Source organism: Chiloscyllium plagiosum, chromosome 25 (genome assembly GCF_004010195.1).
Source record: "Chiloscyllium plagiosum isolate BGI_BamShark_2017 chromosome 25, ASM401019v2, whole genome shotgun sequence".
Lineage (NCBI taxonomy): Eukaryota > Metazoa > Chordata > Chondrichthyes > Orectolobiformes > Hemiscylliidae > Chiloscyllium > Chiloscyllium plagiosum.
This window is the reverse complement of record NC_057734.1, coordinates 39,503,221-39,529,914: the sequence shown is the minus strand read 5'-3', so window position 1 is coordinate 39,529,914 and position 26,694 is coordinate 39,503,221. Positions and strand designations below refer to the sequence as shown.

Sequence of the window (26,694 nt, the reverse complement as noted above, 5' to 3'; positions counted from 1 at the left end):
CTCACACTCACACTCACACTCACACTCACACTCTCTCACAAGCAGTGATTGCTGCTCCTGGAATTCGAGGAAATCACCTCCAGCACCTAAAATACCTCAAAGAAAGGAGCAGCTCTTACAGCCAGAAATTTTTCCCATCCTCCATCTTGGATTACCCAGAATCAACAACATCCTATCTCAGCATTGTACAACTGACATACTACACTTTTAAGTTTACACACTCTTATCCTGCACCTCCGCACCACAGGATTGATGTTACACCAACACTACCGAACAATTTGTTTAATAATAATCACTTCACCCAGATCACTGTTTTCCTTTCTATGCTGGGGAAATGCATGTCTGGACTGTGAAACTTGCCATAATTTAAGCCCTTTTGTCATTCTAGTGAGCATGTACCTCCAGGTTTTCTAAATGGGGTCTAACCAGAACATTCAATAATTGTAATATAATAATGGTCTAATAAATAATCTCTTGTCAGGGATTGATTAACTCTGTGGGTTGGTTGATTTAAAACAATGAAACACATCACAAGTTATAAAGCAGGCATTACATCAAGCTACTGAGTTGTTGTGCTAGGCAGACTCCTTGCTAGGCGGAGTCACAATATAAGACACACACAGCACATAGAGCCATTAAAAGTCAACTCTTTTTAAATGCATGTTACACTTTAAACATCCTCCTCTTTTTCCAAAGGAATTTTAACTATTTGCAATAAGAAGAGAGCCTAAGAGTCTTTATAAAGTATTTGCTGATCTGCCCAGATCTCTGATGGTGACTTTGTCTGGAAGTGCTGTTGTTTGCCCACATTTATCAGTGATATTGAATATTGATCCTTTTTGAATTGTCAAGTTTATTTTTCAGGGGATGCAGTTGCTCTTATACAATTTACTGATGCACACAGCCAAATATTGTTCCAGATCAGCCACTGACTGATCTTGTTTCTCTAGAGTGGTTCTTACCTTTTTGGCATTTACTGTGTGTTCCTTATGAACTTTCATCTCTTTTCGAAGCCTGTGGTTTTACATTCTGGATTCTTCTAATTCTGTCAAAAGTTTTAGCCTTTGGATGGAACATTATATTTTTTCCTTCATAAACTGCCCAATTAACTATCCTATTTCTCCAACCTGTTTCTGGTTTTGTTTTCTTTGAAACCTGGATCTCTTCCGCTTACTGCTTCAATGGTTATTTGACTTCCTCTTTATCTTACTCTGGTTTTTTTTTTTGCTAGAATATCATAGCTAGTATTTATTTCTGAAAATACTGTCACTGTAATTTGTAACTTATGCATGCCCAGCTGTTTTGGGGGGTAAATTATTTTCTGCAGCATTGCTTTGAAGTCAAGCCAATGTTTCTGTAGCTGCATCTGCTGAACTTGATCTGTTGTACATGTTAGTTTGTCCAGATCTAAACTGGCAGTGTTTTCATTGGATTGATGATACAGGACTTGGACCTATTTCCTTTCTTTCAGCTCTTTGTTCATCTTACTGAACTGACAGAAGTATTCCCTTAAGATTCATTAGTGGGCAGTATTCTCTGTTTTGCATTTATCCTTTATGCGTGCCTTTTGCTGCTCCTGGCATGCTCATCTGTACACTTCATTGAACCTGTTTTCATCCCTTGGCTTAATGATGTGATAGAATGGGGGATATACCAGGCTACAGATTGTGTTGGAGTACAAGTCTGTTGCTGCTGATACCCATAGGACCTCATGGATGCCCAGTCTTGAGTTGCTAGATCTATTCAAAAACTTTTACTGTATATAGTATCATCATGTGGAGGATATTATTAATATGAAGCCACGACTTCACCACCAGAAAGATTGAGCAGTGGTCACTACTACCGATATTATAATACATAGATACATCTGCTCCAACTGGACTGGTGAGGATGAAGTCAAGTAGATTTTCCCTACTTGTCAGTTCTCTTGCCACCCATCACAGACCCCAGTCTAGCAGCTATGTCTTTTAGGCCTCAGCCAGTTTGGTCTGTAGTGGTGCTACTAAGCCACCCCCAATGCTTCCTCCAAGTTTTGTTCAACAGAGTATCACTGATTCATCAGCTGATGGAGAACGGTATATAGTAATCAGCCTATGTTTAACCTGATACCATGAGACCACAAGTTTCAGGATTCCCAGAACTACTCCATTATGATTATATCCCACTGTGCTGTCCCCTCTGGTTAGTCTATTCAGTCGGTGGGACAGGGGACACTCCGGGATGGTGAGGGTGGTGTCTGAACGTAGTCGTGCTCACAGAATAATGCCTTACCATGTCAGATTGTTGCTAATTACGTTTATGGGATAGCTCTTCCCAATTCTGGCACCGTCTGGGCGGCACAGTGGCACAGTGGTTAGTACTGCTGCCTCACAGCGCAACCTCAGGCAACTGTCTGAGTGGAGTTTACACATTCTCCCAGTGTCTGCGTGGATTTCCTCCCACAGTCCAAAAATGTGCAAGTTAGGTGAATTGGCCATATTAAATTGCCTGTAGCATTAGGTGAAAGAGTAAATGTAGGGGAATGGGTGTGGGTGGATTTCTCTTCGGAGGGTCGGTGTGGACTTGTTGGGCTGAAGGGCCTGTTTCCACACTGTAAGTAATCTAAGAACCCAAGATGTTAGTGTGGAGGGTGTTGCAGTGTCAACAGGATTATGTTTGCCATTGCTATTTCCAGCACCTTAGTTGTTACTGGCAAGTCCGTCTGGTTTCATTCCTTTTTAATCAGACTTTGTGGCTGTTAGATACGCTCTACCATTTCAGATAGCAGCCACACTGCTCTGGATCTGGAGTCCCATGTAGGTCAGATCAGGTGAGGATGGCAGAGGATAAAGTGGTGAACAGCAAGATCCTCAATGATTAGACAAGACAATGTGATGTTTGTAGACTGCAGAGAATTTATGGTTTCAGACTATTTTGTTTAAAAAGAAGGCAAGATCTGGAGACATTGACTGAGTCCTGAAGTATAACTTCAGGCGAAATGAAATCACAATTTCGGCAGCGATGTGTTTAACTATTTATTGTCTGTGGTAATTCTAAGCTGCATCAAGTAAAGCTTTTTTTTTAAATTCCCATCCATCATTAATTTTCATTTTAATTCTGACAATTGATATTTCTGTACAGAGCATCATGGAAGACAAAGTTAATAGTTTGCAGAGATGCCTCGACAGTATTTATAAGGTAAAATACTGAATTTACTAATTCCATTGACTTCTACATCCCTGGTACTATTTTCCTTCTAATGCCAAGAACCAGTTACTTCATTGGGAGGATACCAGCCAATGACCTCCAGTCTCCACTTAGAACAAATAAGATTATCAAAGGGAATTTTATCTGTCTGCTGTATGCTCAATACTTTTTTTTGTGAATAGATTGATTGCTGACATTTGCGGCAAGACTGGTCCATAATCTGTGATGTATCTGAAATTAGTTTTTTAAAGGGCAGTAGAAGGAAGACTCCAAAGGTTTTTGACTCTCTGGTAATAGCAAGGGCAAGGAACTCTGGAATTCACTCTTCCACCTCTCCTTGAAGACTCTCCTTAAAGCCAATCATCTTCTGAAATTCAGGAAACGCTCGTCAGGTCAGGCAGCATATGTGGAGAGAGTAACAGAATGAATGATTCATGTCTGTGACCTTTCATAATAACTCATTGCTCTAGTTTTCTTAACCAAGTCTTTGGTCAACTGCCTTAATGTCTCCCATGTCGCCGGGTCAGCCTGTTGTCTGATTATGTACCTGTGGAGTGGTTTGAGATGTTTTATTATGCTAAAGATACTTTACAAATGCTAGTCATTGTTGACATAGTGCTGACCAGTTGCCAAAGCTAAAAGATAACCAATGTGACCACTTGTTCCTAACCACTGCTTTCAACTGCAGCTCATTTCCAGAGTCTAACGACAAAAAAGCGGACTCCCAGTACAGGCATGTCCATTCCAAGAAACTTGAAAGTCTCAACATACATCTGTCATCCAAAATGAACAAGGGCTTCATCAAGATTAGATATGAAATTAAACTTATTTAAACTTAATTAAAGGCAATATAAACTCAACGTAAAACCACAGGACTTCATTTATCTCCGATGTGATCCTTTCCAGGTTATTAGAACTGCAAATGATACCTTGTGTGCCATCAGCAAGCCATCAGTGTGCAGTGAAGTGTTGCTATCTCCACAAGGAATTGCTTATATCTCAGGTGAGTGATGCTTCACTATTAGCTATGCTGACAGCTGCAGTAATTAGCAGATTTAGACAATATTTGTATTAAAGAGAAGCTCCAGCATCCATTAATTTTCCATTAAATACAGAGACTGTACCTTGGGTTCAATTCACTTCAGAAGTGATACAGCAATGATATTGCCATCTCCACACATGGCACAGCTCATCGGCTTCTGAAACCTCCCATCCCTGTCATTGTTACCTCCAGACTTGATAACTCCAGTGCTCTCTTGGTTAGCCTCCCATCTTTCACCCTCCAAAAACTTGAACTTATCCTCAGTTTTGTTCACCACCTACACCAAGTCCCATTCACCCATAATTCAATGACTCTGTGACTTGGTGGCTGCAGGTTTGGGGCAGCATCTTGAATTTAAAATGCTCATCCTTGTTTTTAAATCCCTCAGTGGCTTTGTGTCTTCCTGTCTCTGTTATCTGTTCCAGCCTTTCAATCCCTTGTGATCTCTATATTCTGAACTATGTATACCCATATTATCACCCATTGGTGCCATACCTTCAGTTGCCTGTGGAGTAGGCTTTAAAATGTCTCCTTCACCTCTGCCCTCTTTTAAAGTTTTTGTCTTGAAACTCTACTTCCTTTGCTAAACTTCCAGCCACCCATCCTCATGTCTTTTGGTGTCAAATTTGTTGTTAATGTACAAGGGAAGCGCTGAAGGACATTGACTATGCTCATGGTGCTGTTTAGCTACACGTTATTTCAATTTTGGCATTCCCACTTTAAAAAAAAAAGTCCTATTGCTAAAGAAATTCTGCTATCCGGGAAAAAGATTGACCTTTTTTGTTAACTACTGCTGGAGTGATTCAGTATCCTCTCATTGAGGACAATTTTGAGTTTGCCAGTGTGGACAGGGTAGAAAGGACTGTTGTTCTGAATTTTATATTTCTCTATTTTCTAATTTATTCCTATGATCTGCAATGCTGAACTTTTTTTAAACTTTTTTGTTTCTAAGAAATTGTACTGAAGAATCTCTGTCTAGGTACCTTGTACCTAAGATGGTGCTGTAATTGGCAACTTGTAAACTTTTCACTCATTTGAGTACATGTGACAATAAACTTGATTCAATATTAGCCATTAAGGAAGGTATGGTAATTGGGACATTATGGTTAGCAGGAACTGGTTCTGGTTCTCTGTGTATGCAGTACTGGGTGGCATCTTACTCAGTGGGATTTTTAAAACACTTTTTTTAATGAATAGCTGTGATGGGAAGATGAGTAGACAAACAGGAGGCTGGAAGGACACAGCAAGCCAGGCAGCATCAGGAGGTGGAGAGGTCCAACATTTCAGGTATAATCCTTCCTTATGCTGCCAGCATTGCCAATGAAGTGCAATGAACGTTACTTAGTCTGATGGGCTTTTAGGAAGATATTCAGGATACCTAATGGGATGGAGAAAGTAACCAAGAGAAAGCTTTTGATAAGGGTGCTGTGGCAATGTACACTTCAACATGTGTGTCAGCCTGGAACTGTGGCGACCAAATTTCTTTCCATCACATGACTGACCAGAACGCTTCCTGTTCTCATGACCTTTTGTTGTAAGCTGGGAAGATTTACAAGTAAAACTGGTCCTTGGATTAAATTAAGGGACCGGATGCTGTAAAGAGATGATGAGATTAACGTTCTGGAGACAAGTGAATAGCTGTCCTAATTTAAACCTGCCCAGTCATCTTTTCTCCACCAGCACCCTACACCCACTATCCCACCTCCCCACCATTGCATAAATGTTGTCCCCTCCACGCTTCACTTCAGCTTTGATGAAGAGTTGTCGAGATTTGAAACGTAGTTTGCTCTGTCTCTATGGATGCTCATATCTCCAACATTTGTTGTTTTCAGTGATCTTGTGGCCATTCCACCTTGTACTATGTATATTTGTAATGTCATGTAACTTTCCTTTCTTTATTTTCTCTTTTTTTTTCGTAGCTAGATGGGTTACTCTTGGGTGGGTTACACTTCGGAGGGTTGGTATGGACCTGTTGGGCAGAAGGGCCTGTTTCCATACTGTAGGGAATCTAATCGAATCTAATCAAAGATGGTGCCATGTGTTGATGACATTGTACACGTTTAACTGTACTCCTTTTGTAACTTGACGACACGGGACAATAAACCGAATTGTGATTCTAAATTGGTTTTAAAAAATGACTTTGAGAAAAGGAACATCTGTTTAATGTAAAATTTTTATTTAAATGGTTAAGTTTAGAGAATATTGATTGAGGTAAGAAATATTGATCAGAACATTGGGCTGCGTCTCCTAGTACTATAAGGTGTTTTATGTTGACATTGATGAGGCAGGGTCTACCATAACACCGATTTCCTCTGACTTGTACTGAGGTGGGTCACTGGCTTAAGATTCGGTTTACTTTCTTCAGACTCATGACTAACTCCTATCCTGTTTCTCACTGAGAGATTTTTTTTCAAGTTCAGTTGCCTCCTTTTTATATAAACAAACCCAGGTTGCCATGGAGACTGCATCAATATCAGTACTTAATGCAAATGGAGTTGGTAGGAATAACAATGTGCAGTGGACAATGGAGAATGAATCAATAGGGTCTTATTAGTATGATGAGAAGCTTGGTGCTCAGTGGAAGTGAATAACCAATTTTGCAAGGTCATATTTGTTGCTCTGTTTCCATTTTCAGAATGTTTAATTTTTCCTATATATTCTTAAACTTTTTTTCAACAACTTTTATATTTAGATTATCATCTCACTGTGATAACCACTTCTATCGGATAAACTTCCACAGCCCTCTGAGTAAATAAAAATTCTCGTTGTCTCAATCCTAAATGGCACCCCCCTTGTTTTAAAGTTGTACTCTCTAATTCTAGATTCTCCAAAGAAGAAAGCGTCTTACTTGCATTTACCCTGTCTATCTTTCTAGGTATATTGTAATTTTTGAGGAAATCACCTCTTATTCTTTGAAACGATAGAGAATAGAGGCCCATTTTGCTTGATCTGTCCACATTGGACAGTCCCACTGTCCCAGAAAAAAATCTGGTGAATTTTTAATGCACTCCGTCTATGGCAATAACTGAGATAAGACCAAAACTGCACACAGTACTCCAGGTATGGTGTAACCACACTGTTAAACAATTGAAGCAAGACCTCACTACTCTTGGAGTCAAATCTGCTTGTGAGGATGTGTACTGAATGTCCTACTGTACTCCCTGTATACTCATGACTATGTGGCCAAATTGCGAATGAGGTCATCTACAAGTTTGTTGGTCAGATATCGACCAACGACGAGTCAGAATACAGAATGGTATTATGGTACAATGATAACAGTCTATCCCTCAGGTCAGCAAAACTAAAGAACTGATCATTGACTTCAGGAAGCAAGGAGGGGGACAAACCCCTATCTAGAGTTGAGGTGGAGAGAGTCAAGAGGATCAAGTTCCTAAGAGTGAGAGTAACCAACAATCTGTCCTGAACCACCCATGTAGATGTGACAGTCAAGAAGGCACAACAATGCCTTTTCTTTCTGGTATTTCCATAAAGATTGTCACCAACGTTTACAAATGTACCATAGAAAGCAATGTATTTGGATGCGTAAAGAACTGGTACTGCAACTGTTCTGTCCAGAACAGTGAGAAACTACAGAAAATTGTTTGCACAGCCCTGACCATCACGATAGCCATCCTTCCATCCACTGACTCCATCTATACCTCTCATTGCTGTGGAAAGGTAGCCAATATCATCAAAGACTCCTCCCACCCCAATAATAACTTCTTCTGTCAGACAGAATGTACAGAAGTTTAAACACACGTACCAACAGGTTCAAGAACAGATTCTTTGCCACTGTTATTAGACTGCTGAATGGACACCTCTAATGTTGATGTTGCCTTTGTGCACCTCCTGTGAAGACATGTATCTTGTATGCCTTGCTCTCTCTAAACACCCTGTGATCTGTGTGTCCTTGTATGTTATGATCTGTAGTGCCTGTATTGCTTGCAAAAACAAAACTTTTTGCTGTACTTAGGTACGTGTGACAAAAATAAATTAAAGGCTAACAGTCCATTAACCTTCACTTGTCAGTTGGTTTTCAGTGACTTATTGACAAGAAAATCCAAGTTCCTTTGCAAATCTACACTTTCTAACCTTTTTAAAATTTAAGAAATACTCTGCACATCTGTTTTTCCTATCTAAGTAAATAATTGTGCATGCTTCCACATTACAGTCCATATGCTATGTTCATGCCCAATTATGAACCCTTTCTAAATGTCTTTTACATCGTCCTCACATTCTTGCTTCGCTTTGTGTACAGAGAGTCAGTATGGGCTTGAAGGGCCAAATGGCCTTTTTCCACACCATAGGGATTCTGTGAAGAAACAGTAATACTTGATAATGAACATAACTGATCATAGCGCACCTCTATTGGGAAGAAGACAAAATGAGCCAGTTCGTTGTGTCTCATTAGCCAATTGATTGTCCAAGCTTTTTCTAGTCATTATTATAAAAAATGTTGAGCTATTTGGTCAGCTGGTTACGTGAGTGAGTGCTAGATGCATATGACTCAGGTTTGGATCCTTGTGTGTATGGTGTTCCCACTTTTGGAGAGTAATTAGCCCGGTGGTCCTTAAGTACAGAGGAGAAACTTGGCCAGACATTATGCTACTGTTTGTTAACCAGGAGCAGATGTCTAGAAGTTGGCAGCGAATGAGGTTAGGCTTCACTCTGATGTTCCCACAATCCCATGGTTTGCTAACACATGCTTTCCAGGTCTGTGTATGAAGACTTGAATGAAGCCAAGGTGTCACTGAAAATATTGCACATCAGGGGAAAGAGAGTTATCTTGAAAAGCTGGAGAGAATTGTGTACTGCTGACAGCTTAACGTCCAACATCTCAAATAATATCGCTGAAATATTCTCAACCTGTTCAAAATATATTTTAAAGTAAGATACAAGACTTTTATTTTGGGGATTTTACTCCTTTTATTTCATTTAGTGCAGCTGCTCTGGTTACTCCCGGAAGTGTTAACCAGAATGAATCCAGTAACCAGCTGACTGTAACAAACCCAGAGATTTGGCAGAAATGCCTCAAGGCTTTAATGCTATGGATGCTCTTCAACAGATCTTCCTTGATTTAGAAGGGTGACAGAAAACAACAATTTGCTAGAAGTTGGCTCAACTGTTGAACACGTTTTGTTAAGCAGTCGTCAGAGAAGTGAACAGTAGCAATAGCAAATGTGCCAGATTTACAGCTATTCTATAGTTTAACTGTCCTCCTTGTAAGGAACAAAAGGCACTTAAGTCTGGCACAGTGCGTCTGGGTAATGCTATTGGGTAATGCTAACTCTTCTGATTCATAGATCGAGCCAAATAGATTCTGTCCATGACCTGTGTGGGACATCCTTTCTCTCCAGCACTCCATGTTTATACAATACTGTATCCTGTTCCTTTCCTATCTTCTCAGGACAACTCATGATTAGTTACATTTAATATGCAATCCAACTTTTCTTTGAGCTTGGTGTCTATTATTGTCACAACATTATATTTCTATCTACCCAATTTAATTCATCACCCTCCATGCATTCACATTTGTGCAGTTGAAACCCCAGTTTAGACTTATCTTTTCCTTTTCATTGAACACACCAAATACCTTCCTAAAAATACCCACTCTAGTGGGTTATCTGACTCTTTCCCCATGTTTTTGCACTTCAGTGTCCCTCTCTTATAATACCTTCAGGTTCCCACATCCTTGTCATGTTAAACTCTCCTCAGTGGAAATACTAAATTGCCTTCCAAATAAATTGGTCCTGGCTGATTTTTGGACACTGATAATTATGCGATAAGATTTAGGTTGATTACAGAAAAGGGTAAAGGATCCCTTCAGCCAAATTAGAATCAAAGATTAGGAGGAAAAACCACAGTTCAACAATCTTCAAAGAAGAGAGAGGTCAAGTAGAGTCAAAATGTATTCCCACATAGGGAAAATGTAGGGAAAATACATCTAGAGCTTTCCAGATGGTGAAAGAGCTAGAGATTAAGAAGAAGCCAGCATTCGTGGTCTTAATACAGATGTAAAGTGGAGAATGTATTAAGAGCCAGGCTGAATGCAGAAAGTCAGAAAGGAATGTTAAAAAGGGACTAAATAGAAGCAAGAGAAATAAGATGAGGTATCAACCATCATTTGGTCCCAGATCTCCCCACTCCCAGGTCTAGAAATAATAAAACAGTGGCAAGAAGTGGAGTAGAGCTGATTTGGAAACATTGCCAGGGGTATTATTGCTTTGCAGATAATTATCGAGATAGAGAATTGTGTTCGGTTTTTGGTGAAAGAGGAGTTGCTTAAGGAAAGCTAGTTTGGATTTGTTAAAGGTAAATTATGTTTAACTAAATTGTTTGAGCTTTTTGATGAGGTAGCAGTGAGCTTTAATAAGGGTAGGCCCAGGAACAGAAATCACAAGCCACAGCGCTACCTCTGTCCTGGATCCTCAGAGACCTGGCACCGTGACCCTGCTCCTGACCTATGAACAGTGGCTTCACCTACCAGTGCTAAGCAACCACTCCTCCTTTTGAAGACTTCTGAGAAAGTACCAGATAATAATGGGATAGTAGCAACATGGACATAAAAATTGCTGAGTGACAGGAATTGTGGAATTCCCTATAGGGATCAATATTAGGACTCCCTGCTCTTTCTGGTGTATAATAATGACTTTGAACTTGGTTTAAACTTGCAGATGATATAAAACTTGGATATTGTGAACCATGAGGAGGAGTGCCTAAACTTCCAAAGGGCGTAGACAGTGGTGGAATGTGCAGACAAGTGGCAAGTGATATTTAATACCGAGAAATATGAAGGGATTCATTTCGTTAGGAAGAAAATGAAGAGACTGTGTAAAGGGTACAGTCCTAATTGGTGTGCAGGAACAGAGGGATCTAGGAATATAGAAACATAGATCTCCAAAGTCAGGAAGACCTTGGGGTGGAAATTGTCGCTGGGCGCCTTCCAAGGTCAAGGTTAGCATTGTGAGGATGACAGGAACATTATATTCCCTCCTTTCGTGATAGAACAAAAGTCCCTAGGTTTTAGGATTTGGACTGTATACTAAACCCCAGAGAAGGAGAATATTTGTCAGGGTCTCACCTTATTGGCAAAATGGAAATCATTAATTTAGAATGCAAACTAAAGAGATTTATTGAACAACAAAGATTGCAATGGCTCAGCTGGTGGAATCTGATGTTACACAAGTTTAATGTGGATAGATGTCTTCCTCCATGCATCTCCGAACTCCTGGGGTCTCCACCCTATTGTTTCTTGAACTTTAACCCACAGCATTCTTTGAGATTTGAACTTAACTCTTTCATGCATACAAGCTTCTTTGCAGCTCAAAGTATTCAACTCGAATTTCCCAATCTGTGTTACCTGCACATTTCACAGCTTGTTTCTGAGTGCTTCTATCTCTTTCTTTAGCTGTATACTTTCCAACAGTTAAGTAACTTCCTAACCAAAATGTTGTTCACTTTTTCTGGACATAATGCCTTTAGCCTGAATTCCTGATTCTAATATTGGCCTAGATCTCTTTGGCACCTTCCAAGCCATAACAATTACTTGTCAACTTGCAATGTCCCATGTAAGTCCTAACTTTCTAGCAAGTACTGGACTACTAATCCTAGCTTTCTCCTGCCAAAGAGTCCCCTGCTGCATGTTTTCTTTTGACAAAATGCTGTCTCCCAATGGGAGCAAAGACCCCTGGCGTGTGTACTATTTTTACACCCTTAATGAAAACAATGATTGCAGCATTCAGCTCAAATCTGTCCACCTGTTATTATCATCCCCAAAATTTCTTTGCAAATGTTTCTAATTCTTGAAGAATACTCACAGCTTCCCAACCTTAACTTGTAGTTTTTTTGTTTTACAATTCTTGCTCAGATTTCTAGCCAAAAAGGTACTCCAGCTTAGGCCTCTGCTTCCTGCCATCCGGAGCCCAAATATAAAACACGTCCCAAACCCGAACCCAGTTCTTTAATGTGCTTTCCTTGTTGATCCTTATCGCTGTGTTTGATTCTTAAATGCCAAATGCTTGACAAAATCCAAGTGATACGTTCAAATGAAAACTTTCCATCCCCAAAACCATGTATTGTACCCTTTGATAACTTGAGCCTTATTAATTACACAAAGGTGCCAATGAGGTGAAGTCTAACATGGGTAAAATCTTGCAGTTGTTTGTGAAGATGCAAAAGTATGCAAATCGTGCTTTCCAGCCCTACAGGAAAATCCAGATCCAAATGTTGATCATTTGAATGGAACAGCTTGCCTTTCTGTAGATACCCAGGGCAGATATTAACATTTGAGGAAAATTATACTGAAACTTAGATGTCTTGAGACAAGTATTCGAGATGACAACTTGACAGATCATAGAAAAGAATAGCTGATGTTTTTCATAGACGTACCTACAGGATGTCAAGTGATGCTTGTCCACCCAGAGCATGATCATACTATTAGCTTTTATTTTAAATTCCCAGGCATTACTGAGGTGTACAGAGTGGCGAAGAGAGTGGAAGGTGGAATGAAGTCTCTAAGTATTAGCACTGAAACACTGCAAAAGAGTCTGAGGGACATTGAGATAATCTGGAACAATGTGCAGGCCTTCATGTCATTTAATCCTTCTGTGCTACGAATGATGGTAAGTCTATTTAAGACTAGAAATGACTGCATGTCACATTACTGAAAGTTGTTTCAAGTGTTCATATGACACTGCTTTGCTTTTTATTTACTCCATTTAAATTTTCAAGGACATTGATAAGCAGATGATCTCATTCAAAAAGCATTTCTTACATTTTTGGTGATCTAGAGCCTGATATTTAACTGTGAGTCCTCCACGTTTTAGAATAAGCAGGCTTCTAAAATGCAGATGTCCCAATTCCAACAAGAGGAGTAAATTAAGTTGGAAATTTAAAACGTACGTTGTAAAACAAAATTTCTAAAATAGAAAAGTTACATACTTTTGTTTGTTGGTTGTGCATCATTCCACAGATGAATATCATGTTGCAAATGAAAGCAGTTTACTGATGTGTAAGTGAAACAAGAAACATTTCATTTTCCAATGTTGTTGTTTACCACCCAGCATCATAAGTTGTTGTTTCTATTACTGCCTGGGTCAGGCCCACAGTGGTTGAATTATTGATGACTCGACTTTTATCATATGGTCTTGGAAGACTTGGGGCAGGACTGTGTCCATCCTTTGAACCAGGAACTTCACATTCAAGTCCCATAGTAGGTCACTTTTAAAGAAAATTATTACTTGTTCAATGTGGGCATCACTGGCTAAGCCAGAAATGTATTGCCCATCCTTGGTTCCCTTGAGCTGAATGACTGACTTGTTAGGTCATTTCAGAGGATCTATACAGTCAACCATATTTCTGATCTAGAGTCATACATAGACTGGACCATGTAAGAATTGCACATTTCTCACTAAATGGGTTATTTTTATGATAATTGACAGTTAGGTTTACTTTTAATTCCAGATTTTTAGAATACAATCCTTACAGTGTGGAAACAGGCTATTTGGCCCAACAAGTCTACACCAATCCTCCAGAGAGTAGCCCACCCAGACCCATTACCCAACATTTACCCCTGACTAATGCACTTAACCTAAGCATCCCTGAACACTATGGGCAATTCAGCATGGCCAATTCCCCTAAGCTGCACATCTTTGTGATTGTGGGCGGAAGCCCACACAGACACTGGGAGAACGTGCAAACTCTACGCAGACAGCCACCCCTGCGGGAATCGAACCCAGGTGCTGCGAGGCAACAGTGCTAACCACTGAGCCACCATGCTGCCTTGAATTCAAATGGTGGTGGGATTCAACCCTGTGCCCCACTCCCTCCTGAGTGTTAGCTTGAGGCTCTGGATTGCCAGTAAAATAAAACAAAGAACTGCAGGATGCTGGAAATCTGAAATTGCTGAAGAAACTCAGCAGATGTTGGAGTGAAAGCAACTTAACATTTTGGTTCCCTTCATTGGAACATTCCGAAGAAGGGTCACTGCATTATAAAGGTTAATTCTGCTTTCTGTTCACAGATGCTGCCAGACCTGCTGAGTTTCTCCAGCAGTTTCTGTTTTCGCTGTGGATTACCAGTCCAGTGAAATTAGCAATATGCTATCGCCTCCCCCAATGGCCAAGGAAGGTACATCATGACATTGGAATACAGGATCTTGTGTAGACCATTCAGTCGATTTCAGTGTGCTTAGATCATAGTTGATTGTCTACCTCACCTGCCTCCTTGACATACCTGTGGTAGAAGTTGTACTGCTCTAAGTCAGACCTGCCTTGATGCAGAGAACTCGCATTCTCAAATTAGTCTTGCACTTGGGTATGTCTTAAGCCGGACATCCAATTTTGCAGGAGGCAGGATAATGTAGTCTTTATAGCTCAGTAGTGCAACAGCTCCAAACAAAGTAATATAAATAGGAAAATGAAGAAACAAAGGAAGCAATTTGAATAGACTCTGGTAGTGACGTTGGACTGGCTAAACCTACATTTTGTCCATTTTATTTTTTTTGCCTGGATATCTTTGTAAGAGCAGGAGCACATTTGGTTTGATGAGTTGTCTTCAGCACCATCATACTGAACTCTGATCGCTAACTCTATTTCACTCTACACAGATGCTGCCAGACCTGCTGAGCTTCTCCAGTACCTTCTGTGTTTGCTGTGGAGTTATCAGATGTTGAAGTAAGAGTGGGAGCTCCCACTTATCTCACCACCCCTTCGGCTCACACCCTCATTCCTGATGAAGGCCTTTTTCCCGAAACGTCGATTCTCCTGCTTCTCGGATGCTGCCTGACCTGCTGTACTTTTCTAGCACCACACTCTCAACTCTGGTCTCCAGCATCTGCAGTCCTCACTTTCTCCATATAGAGAGCGCCTACTGCTCTGCCTTCAATCTTGTTTGTCATCTCTTCAAAAAACTCAATCAAGTTAGTGAGACGATTTCCCCCACACAAAGCCACGTTGACTATCCCTAATCAGTTCTCGCCTTTCCAAATGCACAGGTTAAATTGACTGTAAATATGACTGTAAATGGAAACTGAATTGTCCTTGTTCTGTTTGCTACAGGTTGCCTTAAATGCAGACAAAATATAAATAATATGAATTAACTTTAATGCTTCTATAATCTCAAAACAGACTTGATACAAAGTCCTATTAAAACTATTCTCTGAACTTCCTGAAACTGGTGACGCAATATTTTTGGTTACTTCAGATCACAAGTTCCTAATATGTAGATTGCATATGAGCCTTGCTTGCCTCTTTAATCGCTAGGCCTTTAGCACCCGAGATTGGATCACCAGTGCTCGATTTATCCCATCAACTCTCCTATAGTTTTCAACCTTGGGCAGTGCCTGAATTATGGGATAGCTTTTGTTTCCACTTGAGCAGTCTTGTCAGATTGAATGTGCATGTCAGGATTCCAAAAAAGAAAAAAATATATTCTGTGCGTCACAGGATGAGTAAACAGCTTGGTATCTTTTTGTAGAACACAGGACTTTTTGTCTCCTAAGTAGCAAACTGTGCATGGTCAGGGGTGAAGTAACAGCACTGCAAGGCAAACTACAGAGTCAAATTGTTCCTTGAGATTTACGTCATAAGGCAATCAGTAAATTGAAAAACCAGCTCTCATTAAATCCCTGCTGATCCAGCAATTTCAATGCATTCATCAGATGAGGACATCATCTTGTCCATCATTATTTCTCCTTGAGAGTTGAGGGTCTGGAAGGCACATGTAGGTCAGATCAGGTGAAGGCTTCCTTAAAGAACATTTTTGACCCAGATAGTCTGTCCTGTCTGCAGTCTGATGCCCAACATATTTGGTTGCACCTTTGGGTTAACAAGTACTTTGAGGAGCAAATCTGCGCAAGACTTGCTTCTGTTTGTCCCCATCAAACATTTGCAGAACAACCTCTGAAAAACCTGACAAAGAGAAGCAAGAGTCTGACTCATGGTGTTGTGCAGCAAATGGTGATTTAGTCAATGAAAATCACTTCTGCTGTTAATACATATTCAGATTTTTGTATGCAAATATTTGTCCACTTACAAGTGGGAGTACTTTTTGAGAACAGATATAGATTGGGGTTAATCATGATTCTTCCTGACACTAAAGCATACATGGCTGTGGCATATGGGCCCTTTACAAGATTAGGTCAGCAGTTTTGTTTATAAATTCAAAGTGAGCAGGTCAAAGGATGCCCCCCCCTCCTTCATCAGCAATTTGAAGCGTGACTGTCTGCATCTGTCATATTTCAAGCAGTTGGTGGAGCCTGCCATCTAGTGGCACTTAGCAGAACTCCATTGAAACAGTTTTTATTGAAGAGGGACTTGTTTGTGGAAAGTGTATTAGTTTAGTTTTGCTTTGTGTTGTAGCACACTAACTTACAACCCCTCTCTATCACAAATAACCAGCCAAGATGCATCCTTGTTTAGTTGAAATGCATGCATGCAATGTTTCTCTAGCTTACAGGAATTTGAACATTTATTTTGATATTCTGCAGCCTGCTGAATCTACACTAGACTGTTCAGCTCTAACTGCTTCAGAAAATGCACAAAATGAAATCTGTGGAGTATGTCTGCTCAGAACACTGAATAAGCCTAATGTAAGTCTATTATATTTAACATACATTTTAGCAACATTAGGAATATAAATACGAATAGGTCATTTAGCACCTCATGCCTGCTCTATCATTCACCATGATCATGGCTAAGCTCCTCCTGCCTGCTCTCCATATGCCTCAATTTCCTGAGAGATCAAATTCCATCACTCAGTCTTGACTTTATTCTTTGAGGTGGGTGCACAGATACAATCCAGAGTGAAGAAAGTTCACCACTACTTCGTCCTACGTGACTAGACCTGATTCTGAGACTGTGTCGTCGTGTTCTAGATTCCTCAGCTTAGATAGGCAACCTCAGTGTCCACCTCAGGAAGCCCCTTCAGAAACTCCTGTATTTCAAACAAGGTCACTTCTCATTCTTCTCAATGCCAAAGCATGTAGGCCCAGTTTACTCCAGCTGCTCATCCAGAGACCAATCTAAGAAACTCCCATCACTATGCAATCCTTCTTTCAATTTACAATTTTGATCACTACATCGGGGTGGTCTCAAAGTTACATACAATTAAAATAAGACTTCCTTATTCCTGTACTGCACTCCAATCCTCTCCCAATAAAGGCCAATGTGTTCTTTGTTCTCCTAAAGTTGGACTTTCAGGAATAGCCCTGAACAACCAAGAATCACAAGTCTAATGCCTTTTTAAAAATGTTCAATTTTTATGCTGTTACGAAAGTGAATAATTTCTCACTTTGCTACATTATGCCCCATTTATTTCCCATTACCTGCTTGCTTAAACTATTTCATTTTGCAGCTTCTCTGACCTCATGATTTATGTTCTCATCTGTCACTGTACTATCAGCAGGTCTAAATGCATTACTGTTTCTCATAATCTGAGTCATTATTACAGATAGTAACTGGCAGAGGCAACAGTGCTAATTGTTATGGCACTCTGTATTTGTAGTCTCATCTGCCATCTTGAAAATGCCCAGTCTGCTTCTTCTCCAATCACAAATTATCTATCCATGCCGATATATTAACTTCAATTTCACGAGCACCTTGCATGCATGTTAATCTTCAGTGTGGCACCTTTTGTTGAATGTCTTTTTAAATTCAAGTATACTACATCTACTTGTCCTCCTCAATTCACCCATGTCTTTGAATCCCAAAAAAGTAATAATTTGTGAAACGTGATTTCCCCTTATAAAACTCTGTTGATTTTGTCTAATAACATTGATGTTAAGTGTATTGTTAAGACCTCTTTAATAATAGACTCCAGCATCTTTCTGTTGACTGATGTCATGCTATTTGACCAATAGTTCCACATTTTCTCATCATAATTTCTTGAATTGGGGTGTTACATTTTCTAACTTGAAATCCTCTGGAACCTAAGTAATTTATAAATTCAGAACCACTATCTCTACAGCAACATCTTCAGAACCTTAGGATGTAGGTCATTTAAGTCCTGGGTAGTGGTTGGCATTTAGAACTTTGATACTCCAATCCTTTGTCTCTGCTGATATTAATGACTTTTGTTCTTTCATTCTTATTAGTGTTCTCTTTGTGAAGATAGACAAAATACTTGTTCAAAATCTGCCATTTCTTCATTCCCATGCTAATTTCTCTTGTCTCTGCTTCAAAGGGACCAATGTTTACTTTAGCCGATTTTAAAAAATATATTTGTAAAGGATCCCGCAGTCCTCACTAGCTCATTTTCATATTATACTTTTCACCTTTTTTAGAAACTCTCTTTGATAGCCATTTGTTGGTTTCTAAAACATTGCCAATCCTCAGGCCTATCTCGCTGTACATTTCAGGGAATTGTTTTGCTATTCCAGCCCCACCACTCCTGGGGTTGACTCAAAAATTAATGATCTAAACAAATTACTCAAAAAACCCAATTTGCATGCTTGATGGTCTCTTAAAAACCAACCAGGTTTCTGTACTTAACATGCACTATTGTTTATTGCAACAAATCAGTTTTAACTAGGAGCAAACAAAAATATGAATTATCAACATGTATCCCAACTAGCTGAAACTCTTAAACCCTTTTGCACACATGCAGACAGACAGACACACCCAACAAACATGGATGATATGGGTAGAAGAATAACATATTGGGGGAAACACAGTTCAATAATACCAAGTCTGCAGGCTTTGATGAGATGTCCCTTCTGTGACTTCAGAGCCCTCCTGATTTCAGTTCTTCGATGAAGACATAGGGGTAACTGGGACATGAATTGTTCAGTCTTTTAGTCACTGATTAATCATAGAACCCTTCACAGCGTGGAAGCAGACCATTTGGCCCATATCAAATCTCCTCAGCACATCCCACTCAGACACACCTCCTCTCAGTCAGCTTGCATTTCCCATGGCCAATCCACCTAACCCGCACATCTTTTGACTGTTATAGAAACCAGAGCACCTGGAGGAAATCCATGCAAATGCAGAGAAAGTGTGCAAACTCCACACAGACAGTCATCTGAGGGTGGAATTGAACCTGGTTCCCTAGCGCTGCGAGGCAGCATTGCTAGCCACTGTGCTGCCCGGCAGTACCATATAGCAAATGGTGGAAGAGAAGAGCAAACTACCTTCTAGTTTTGGTTACTTCACTGTAGAGATAGGGGAAAAAGTGATGCTGTCTCATGCAGCCTGGAGATCTTCTCTCCCTGTATTGTCCACACACTAACTATCCACCTGCCCAAGAGCTAATCAGAGTTATTGTCATACCGATGACTCCTGGCCACTACAATTAGTCCATGTTAATAAAAACAAATCATCTGTATGTGCTGAATGCTCCTACTGTGTAGTTGGGTCTCAAACATCCTCAACTCCTAATCCACACACTCATATTTTTACAGGATTTCAGTGATACGGAACATTCAGTTCTGCATAATGGTTGCCATTATCATGCAAGTTGTGCAAACTTTTGGCTAAACTGCGTGGATTCAAACTTACCTGGTCTGATTGCACCGAAGCAAAATTCTGAAGACTTGAACTTGGAAGAGCTCTCAGTTCTTGGCCAAAACTGCTTGGACACAAATCCTAAAGACTTTACTCTTCCTATAATTCAATGACTGTGAAATGTATTTATTCTCAGAATCAGTGAATTCGTTTTAGAGTGGATGGTTTTTAGATTAGGTTTCCTACAGTATGGAAACAGGCCCTTCGGCTCAACAAGTCCATACCGACCCTCCGAAGAGTAGCCCACCCAGACTCATTCCCCTACCCTACATTTACCCCTGACTAATGCCCCTAGCACTATGGGCAATTTAGCATAGCCAATTCACCTAGCCTGCACATCTTTGGATTGTGGGAGGAAACCGGAGCACCCGGAGGAAATCCACGCAGACACAGGAAGAATGAACAAACTCCACGTAGACAGTCGCCCAAGGTGGGAATCAAGGTGAGCGGCACGGTGGTACAGTGGTTAGCACTGCTGCCTCACAGCGCCTGAGACCTGGGTTCAATTCTCACCTCAGGCGACTGACTGTGTGGAGTTTGCACGTTCTCCCCGTGTCTGCGTGGGTTTCCTCCGGGTGCTCCGGTTTCCTCCCACAGTCCAAAAGATGTGCAGGTTAGGTGAATTGGCCATGCTAAATTGCCCGTAGTGTTAGGTAAGGGGTAAATGTAGGGGTATGGGTGGGTTGCGCTTGGTCGGTATGGACTTGTTGGGCCGAAGGGCCTGTTTCCAAGCTGTAATGTAATGTGAGACAGCAGTGCTAACCACTGAGCCACCAGGCCGCCCCTTTGTCAAAGTCACCTTGCGTTATGTGTCAAAAGTAATGTAACATGGTTTATAGATACCAAGTATTTGTCAAGTGATCCTTTAAGAGGTTTTTCTGTCAGCAAAACGTTAAACTTTCTATGAAAAAACAAAAACAATCGTAGAATTCCTATTCATTGAGTCTACACAGACCTTCCAAAGAGTATCCCACCCTATCTCTGTAACCCTGCATTTCACATGGCCTATCCACCTAATCTGCACATCTCCAGACTGCAGGAAGAAACCCACGTAGACACAGGGAGAATGTGCAAACTCCACACAGATAGTCGCGTGAAGGTGGAATCAAACCCAGATCCCTGGTGTTATGAGGCAGCAGTGCTGACCACTGAGCCAGGATCTAATCTCTTGATGGCACAGCCATAACTCAGGGAAGACGCACCAAATAGCCATGAAAACCATGTTGAAAAAATTGTCCCCAGTTGGCTTCCTTTTAAACAAAGTATGTGTGAGTGACTGTAGTTTAGAAATTGAATTAGTGTGTTAGTCCAGTTTGATAGTGGGTAACTCCGCTCTCCTATTAATGGGATTCTCTTTCTGTTCCAATTCCTGCATCAACCTTGCGTATGTAATCCTTTGAAAGTGAATCACTGGCTTTTTTTCCACTTCTGAATGGGACACAGGGACTCGGTCAGTTGCCTTGTACCGTGTGTGGCCCGGTGACTGAAGACATTCATCAGGAAATATACAAAACTGAGATAATAGAATCAAATCTGAGTTCTGCTTAAAATAATTAGGCTTTTTTTTTGTCATTTGACTCTCCAAGTAGTTTTTAATCATGCAATTTACGCAATTTGAACACACAATTGACAAGCATTTCTCGAGGTTTGAGCAGAAATAGTGTGGCTGATTAACAAAGAATCTGAAAATTTATTACCTTTTATTTAGCAGAAGAATAGAAGTAGACCTTTCAGCCTTTTCTGCCATTCACTGATATCCCTTGAAGACCTTACTTAAATTGTTTAGTATCTTAGTCTTGAAACTTTGAAGAGAAAGTGTGGCAGATAAACAATACATCAAACAGGCTGCTGCTTTTTTTAAAAAAAAACTACATAATGCCAAATGTCCACATTACCATGAAATTTGAGACTAATTCAAAAGCATCTACAATAATGCTATTTAAACAGGTAAGTAGATTAAACTGCTGGAAAGAATGTGCTGCTGCCCGATACAGGAGTGGAGTACATCTTTCATAAGTAAACAGGGACACAGCACAAACCCTAATTTTATGATGAAAATGTTGGCAGATGGCTTGAGAACACAAGTGTTTTAGATAGTATTCCATAGCCAAGAGAAAATAAAGTCCTTAATGTCCTTCACAACCAGTGAATTAGTTTCAAACAGTAGTCACTGTCACAGTCATTTTCACAGCAGAGAGATTTGTGCATGCTCATTCAGATTTTAAAAACAGTTAATTTTACACATGGCCTTAGGAGGATTCCCTTCTCTTCATATAGTGCCATGGGATTTTTTTTTATGCCTAGCTAAGTAAACATAAAGGATCTCAATTCAATCTCGCAGCTAAAAGCACTGAGGGTGGGTATGGGGACTTAGAGAATCACATTTGCCAATCAACATGGGTATACCAGATAGTTGGCTTCATTGCTCAGTATACTTAATCAAAATTCATCCAGTTACTAGCAACCATTAGCAACTTTGTAACTAGGAGCAAGTTTAGGCCAGTAGACCTTTGAGATTGCTCTGCCATTCAAAATAATCATGGCTGATCCTCTATCTCAGTGCCACATTCTCACTTTCTCTCTATTTGCCTTCAATATCTAAAATTATCAATCCCTTTATTGATTATATTCTGTGAATTGGTGAAATAACTGCACAGAAGCTGCTATCCCATCAACAAGTCTCCCTTTATTTACATGTCCATGGTAAATGGGTTCTGACCAACCAGCCAGCCCAGACCTAGTCCCTAGAATAAGGAGAGTCTCTGGAGCTCCTATAATCTATCTGCCAGTATTCTCTGATTGGTGTTGTTAATCTGGGCCAATCGGGGATCTCATAGTCAATGAGATCCATCTGGCCAACTTCATTCCAATTACTTCACCCGACATCCACAGCCTTCTGTGGTGGAGAATGCCACAGGTTGACTGGCTTCTGAGTAAAGAAATGTTTCCTCATCTCAATCTTACATGGTCTACCTAGTATCCTGAGACTGTTAACCCTAGTTCTAGACTCTAACCAGGGGAAAAATCCTCCCTGCATCTAATCCGTTCAGCCCTGTTAGAATTGCACGTATTTAAATCAGATCCTTTCTCAACTCTACATTTTCTTTTATGTTGCAATCAGACAGCAGAAATCTGGACCAACTGGCTCAAAAAGGGTAAAGAAAAAGTAGGAAAATAGAGTAACAATGGCTTGGATCATTTTAGTACATAGGAATACAAGATAGTGTACAAGCAGACTGAAAACTTTTAAGTATACTGTGTATGCATATGTAAGGATCTGTAGTTCTTAAAAATGGTAGTAAATAACTTTTAAATGATTTTGGAACTATACAGGTAAGTGATTAAACAGAAACAAATGCTGTTAATCATGTCAATTGTCCTGAGAAATCGTCTGTACCATCATCATCTAGTCTAGATGATGACATTGTCTGAAGAATGACTCCAATCTTAAATATAATTTATCTAGTGAGATGTGGCCTCCTCTCACCACTGAGTATTCTTTGAAAATACCCCTTCATATGTCCAAATGCAGTTCTTCAGTTGACAGCAGATAACCTTTTATAAAAGCACAATTGTGCGTGATCATTCCAGCCAAGATCTGGGAATAATGTAATCCTTCCCAATGCTTTATTCACTTCTTCTGTCTTAATACTGACTCCTGGTATTTTTCTGGACAGAGTGAAGAAATTCACAGAAAAATAAAAACCGTCATTTGTTTATTATTAGATTTTACTTTTAAACATTGAAATGGTTGTATAATTAATGTCAGCAGCAGGAAAGTTTCCATCATTTATTCCCTCAAATGAATACTACCTCAATATTCTGCAGACCTCACTCATCTATCACTTGTTAGAGAGCTGGGGAAAAGTAGGAATAACACAGGAATGGAGAGAAAAGAGGAAAATTGGGAATAGCATTTGTTAGGGACAGTGAGGGAGGACTCTAGAGGAATGTAAGATCAGAGCTGAGATGTGAGGAAATCATTGGATGAAAATGCAGGGAGAAGATGAGAGAAGCACTGAAGAGAGACAGTAGAAGGAGAGGGCTAAACCTACTAACTAGACCACTGAAGTAGGAGAAAACATGTAGACAGAATATATATGATATGATATATAGATATAACAATGATATTATATCACGGTGGCTCAGTGGTTAGCTCTGCAGCCTCACAGCATCAGGGGCCCAGGTTCGATTTCAGCCTCGGGTGACTGTCTGTGTGGAGTTTGCACATTCTCCCTGTGTCTGCATGAGCACCCCTCCAGGTGCTCTGGTTTCCTCCCATGGTCCAAAGATGTGTAGGTCAAGTGAATTGGCCACGCTACATTGCCCATCGTGTTAGGTGCATTAGTCAGTGGGAAATAGGTCTAGGTAGGTTACTCTTTGGAGGGTCGGTGTGGACTTGTTGGGCCGAAAGGCCTGTTTTCGCACTGTAGGGAATCAAATAAATTATTAGCATGGACTTGTCAAAGCCTAATTTTATCAAGCAATCGGTGTACTTATCAGCAAAGATAGATAAGTTTAATGCAATTGATCTTGTGTATGTGGACTTATGAAAGGCACCTGATGAAGTATCACAAAATAAACTTGTGAGCAAACCTCAAATGAAAGAGTGTCTTTGTTGATAGTATAACAAATTGAGAGCAATGATGAATAGTGCTTTTTCAGTGTGAAGAAAGTATATGGTGGTATTGTCCAGGGATCAGTATTAGAACTCTGGATCAGTGGTGCTGGAAGAGCACAGCAATTCAGGCAGCATCCGACGAGCAGCAATTCAGGCAAAATCCGACGATTTTGCTGCTCGTCGGATGCTGCCTGAATTGCTGTGCTCTTCCAGCACCACTGATCCAGAATCTGGTTTCCAGCATCTGCAGTCATTGTTTTTACCTCATCAGTATTAGGACCACAGCTCCTTTCAAAAATCCAATTATTTGGATTGGATATGCTGGACACTATAAAGTTCACTGATAACAATGAAACTAAAATATAGTCACAATGGGACATTATTCAGAGATGTCAGGAGGAAAAAGACAGAAAACAGGCAGGCTTATAGCAAATGAAATTCATCACATAAAAACTCAGCAGCAAAGCATTTTGATGGGACAAATGAAAGGTACAGTTTGATAAAGGTGCAGGTACAAAGCTATGGGGATAGATGTCGGAAAATTTTCAAAGGTTGTTATAATGTGGGAAAGCAATTTAAAAGTCTTATTGGACAGAAGGAGGCCATTTGGTCCATCAAGAATGCAGGAACTACTTGGTTTCAGAGGTCTGGAGCACAGAAGCTAGGAAGTTATGCTAAACCTTTACAAAACACTATTTGGGATTTAGCTAATGTGTAATATTAAAGTCTAGACAGCATAGGGAGGTGAGATGTCAAAGCTTTTGGGTGGGTGCAGGATACATACTAGAAATGTGCGAATGGGAAGCGTAATGATGTCGAAATCCAAAGATGTGTAGGTTAGGTGGACTGGCAATGCTAAAATTGCCCTGTAGTTTCCAGGGATCTGTAGGCTAGGTGGATTAGTTATGGCAAAGGTGAGATTACAGGGATGGGTCTAGATAGGATTCACTTCAGAGGGTCAGTACAGAGCCAATGGGCTGAATGATCTCTATTTAGACCGCAGGGATTCTACGAATATGTCTTTGGGAAAGGTAGCCTCATCGTCGGGTACCTTTTTCACATGCACGGTGGCACAGTGGTTAGCACTGCTGCCTCACAGCGCCAGAGACCCGGGTTCAATTCCTGACTCAGGCGACTGTCTGTGTGGAGTTTGCACATTCTCCCCGTGGCTGCGTGGGTTTCCTCCGGGTGCTCCGGTTTCCTCCCACAGTCACAAAGATGTGCAGGTCAGGAGAATTGGCCATGCTAAATTGCCCGTAGTGTTAGGTAAAAGGGGTAAATGTAGGGGAATGGGTGGGTTGCGCTTCGGCGGGTCGGTGTGGACTTGTTGGGCCGAAGGGCCTGTTTCCACACTGTAAGTAATCTAATCTAATCTAACTATAGTGACCCCAGTGTTGTCATGACTCAGCTGTGATGAGAGAATAGATGGCTGGGGCTGTTTTCCTTAGAGGCTGAGGGGGGACTGATTACGGTGTACAAAGGTCTGAGGGGTGAAGACAGGATAAATAGGGAGAAATTTTCACTTAGTAATGGGGAGAACAAACCGGGTGGGCGGGGGCTCAGTCTACAGGTGAACTGGAGATTTAAACAGGATTAAGTACATTTCTTTCATTCAAAAGACAGTGGGTATCTGGAACTCTCTGCCTGCAAATCTGGCAGAAGGAGGACAACTTAAGATGTTTAAGCACTATCTAGATAAACACCAAAGCACATAAGGCTTTGGGTAAAGTGCAGGAAAATTGAATCAGAGTGAATAGGTATTTGATGACCAGCATGCATATGATGGGTCGAAGGGCCCTGCTGCAAAATCTCTGTAACCTGGGACAGCGAAATTGGGGCTGCCCACTCAAGTCCCGCCTACTTGGTTTCCACGACAACAGTCCACGCCTACCTGTCCGATTGTGACGCTGGCCCCCGCCCACATAGGTAACAAGCCCCACCCACTAGCTTGGTTCCGCGATGCACCCGCCCACTCAAAACGGCTGACAGGTCCAGCCAATGAAAATACGTTTTAGTATATTTATTCACCAACCCTAATTCTACGCGACAATCTCTTATTACATGCGTATAGTACATCAATAAATTTTATAAAGTTAAAACACAGATGTCTGGTTTATCGTTAATCATATCGCTAATTCCATATGATGCAATTTAAAAAAAAACCAAATGTTACCACAACATAAACATATATCGGATTGTTAGGATTTATAAAGCACCCAATTTCTTTTCTTGGATGTGCTCGCTTCGGCAGCACATATACTAAAATTGGAACGATACAGAGAAGATTAGCATGGCCCCTGCGCAAGGATGACACGCAAATTCGTGAAGCGTTCCATATTTTA

The 26,694-nt window shown here is 40.6% G+C and overlaps 1 protein-coding gene and 1 non-coding gene across 9 annotated transcripts in view; both read left to right on the top strand.

The window, feature by feature from the left end:
- LOC122562764 (synergin gamma-like) overlaps positions 1-19,985 on the top strand; it is a 29,165-nt gene extending 9,180 nt beyond the window's left edge. For 3 of the 8 annotated variants that reach the window (XM_043715920.1, XM_043715922.1, XM_043715921.1), the window contains 5 exons: positions 3,121-3,177; positions 4,093-4,189; positions 12,689-12,849; positions 16,716-16,817; positions 19,629-19,985. In XM_043715920.1, coding sequence (XP_043571855.1) covers positions 3,121-3,177; positions 4,093-4,189; positions 12,689-12,849; positions 16,716-16,817; positions 19,629-19,844 — 633 coding nt within the window. In that variant the 3' untranslated portion in view covers positions 19,845-19,985. The other 5 variants (XM_043715923.1, XM_043715924.1, XM_043715927.1 and 2 more) reach the window with 5 other exon arrangements.
- Positions 19,986-26,587: 6,602 nt separating this feature from the next.
- LOC122562897 lies at positions 26,588-26,694 on the top strand. Its single transcript, XR_006315438.1, has one exon. It is a non-coding gene; the product is annotated as a U6 spliceosomal RNA (small nuclear RNA).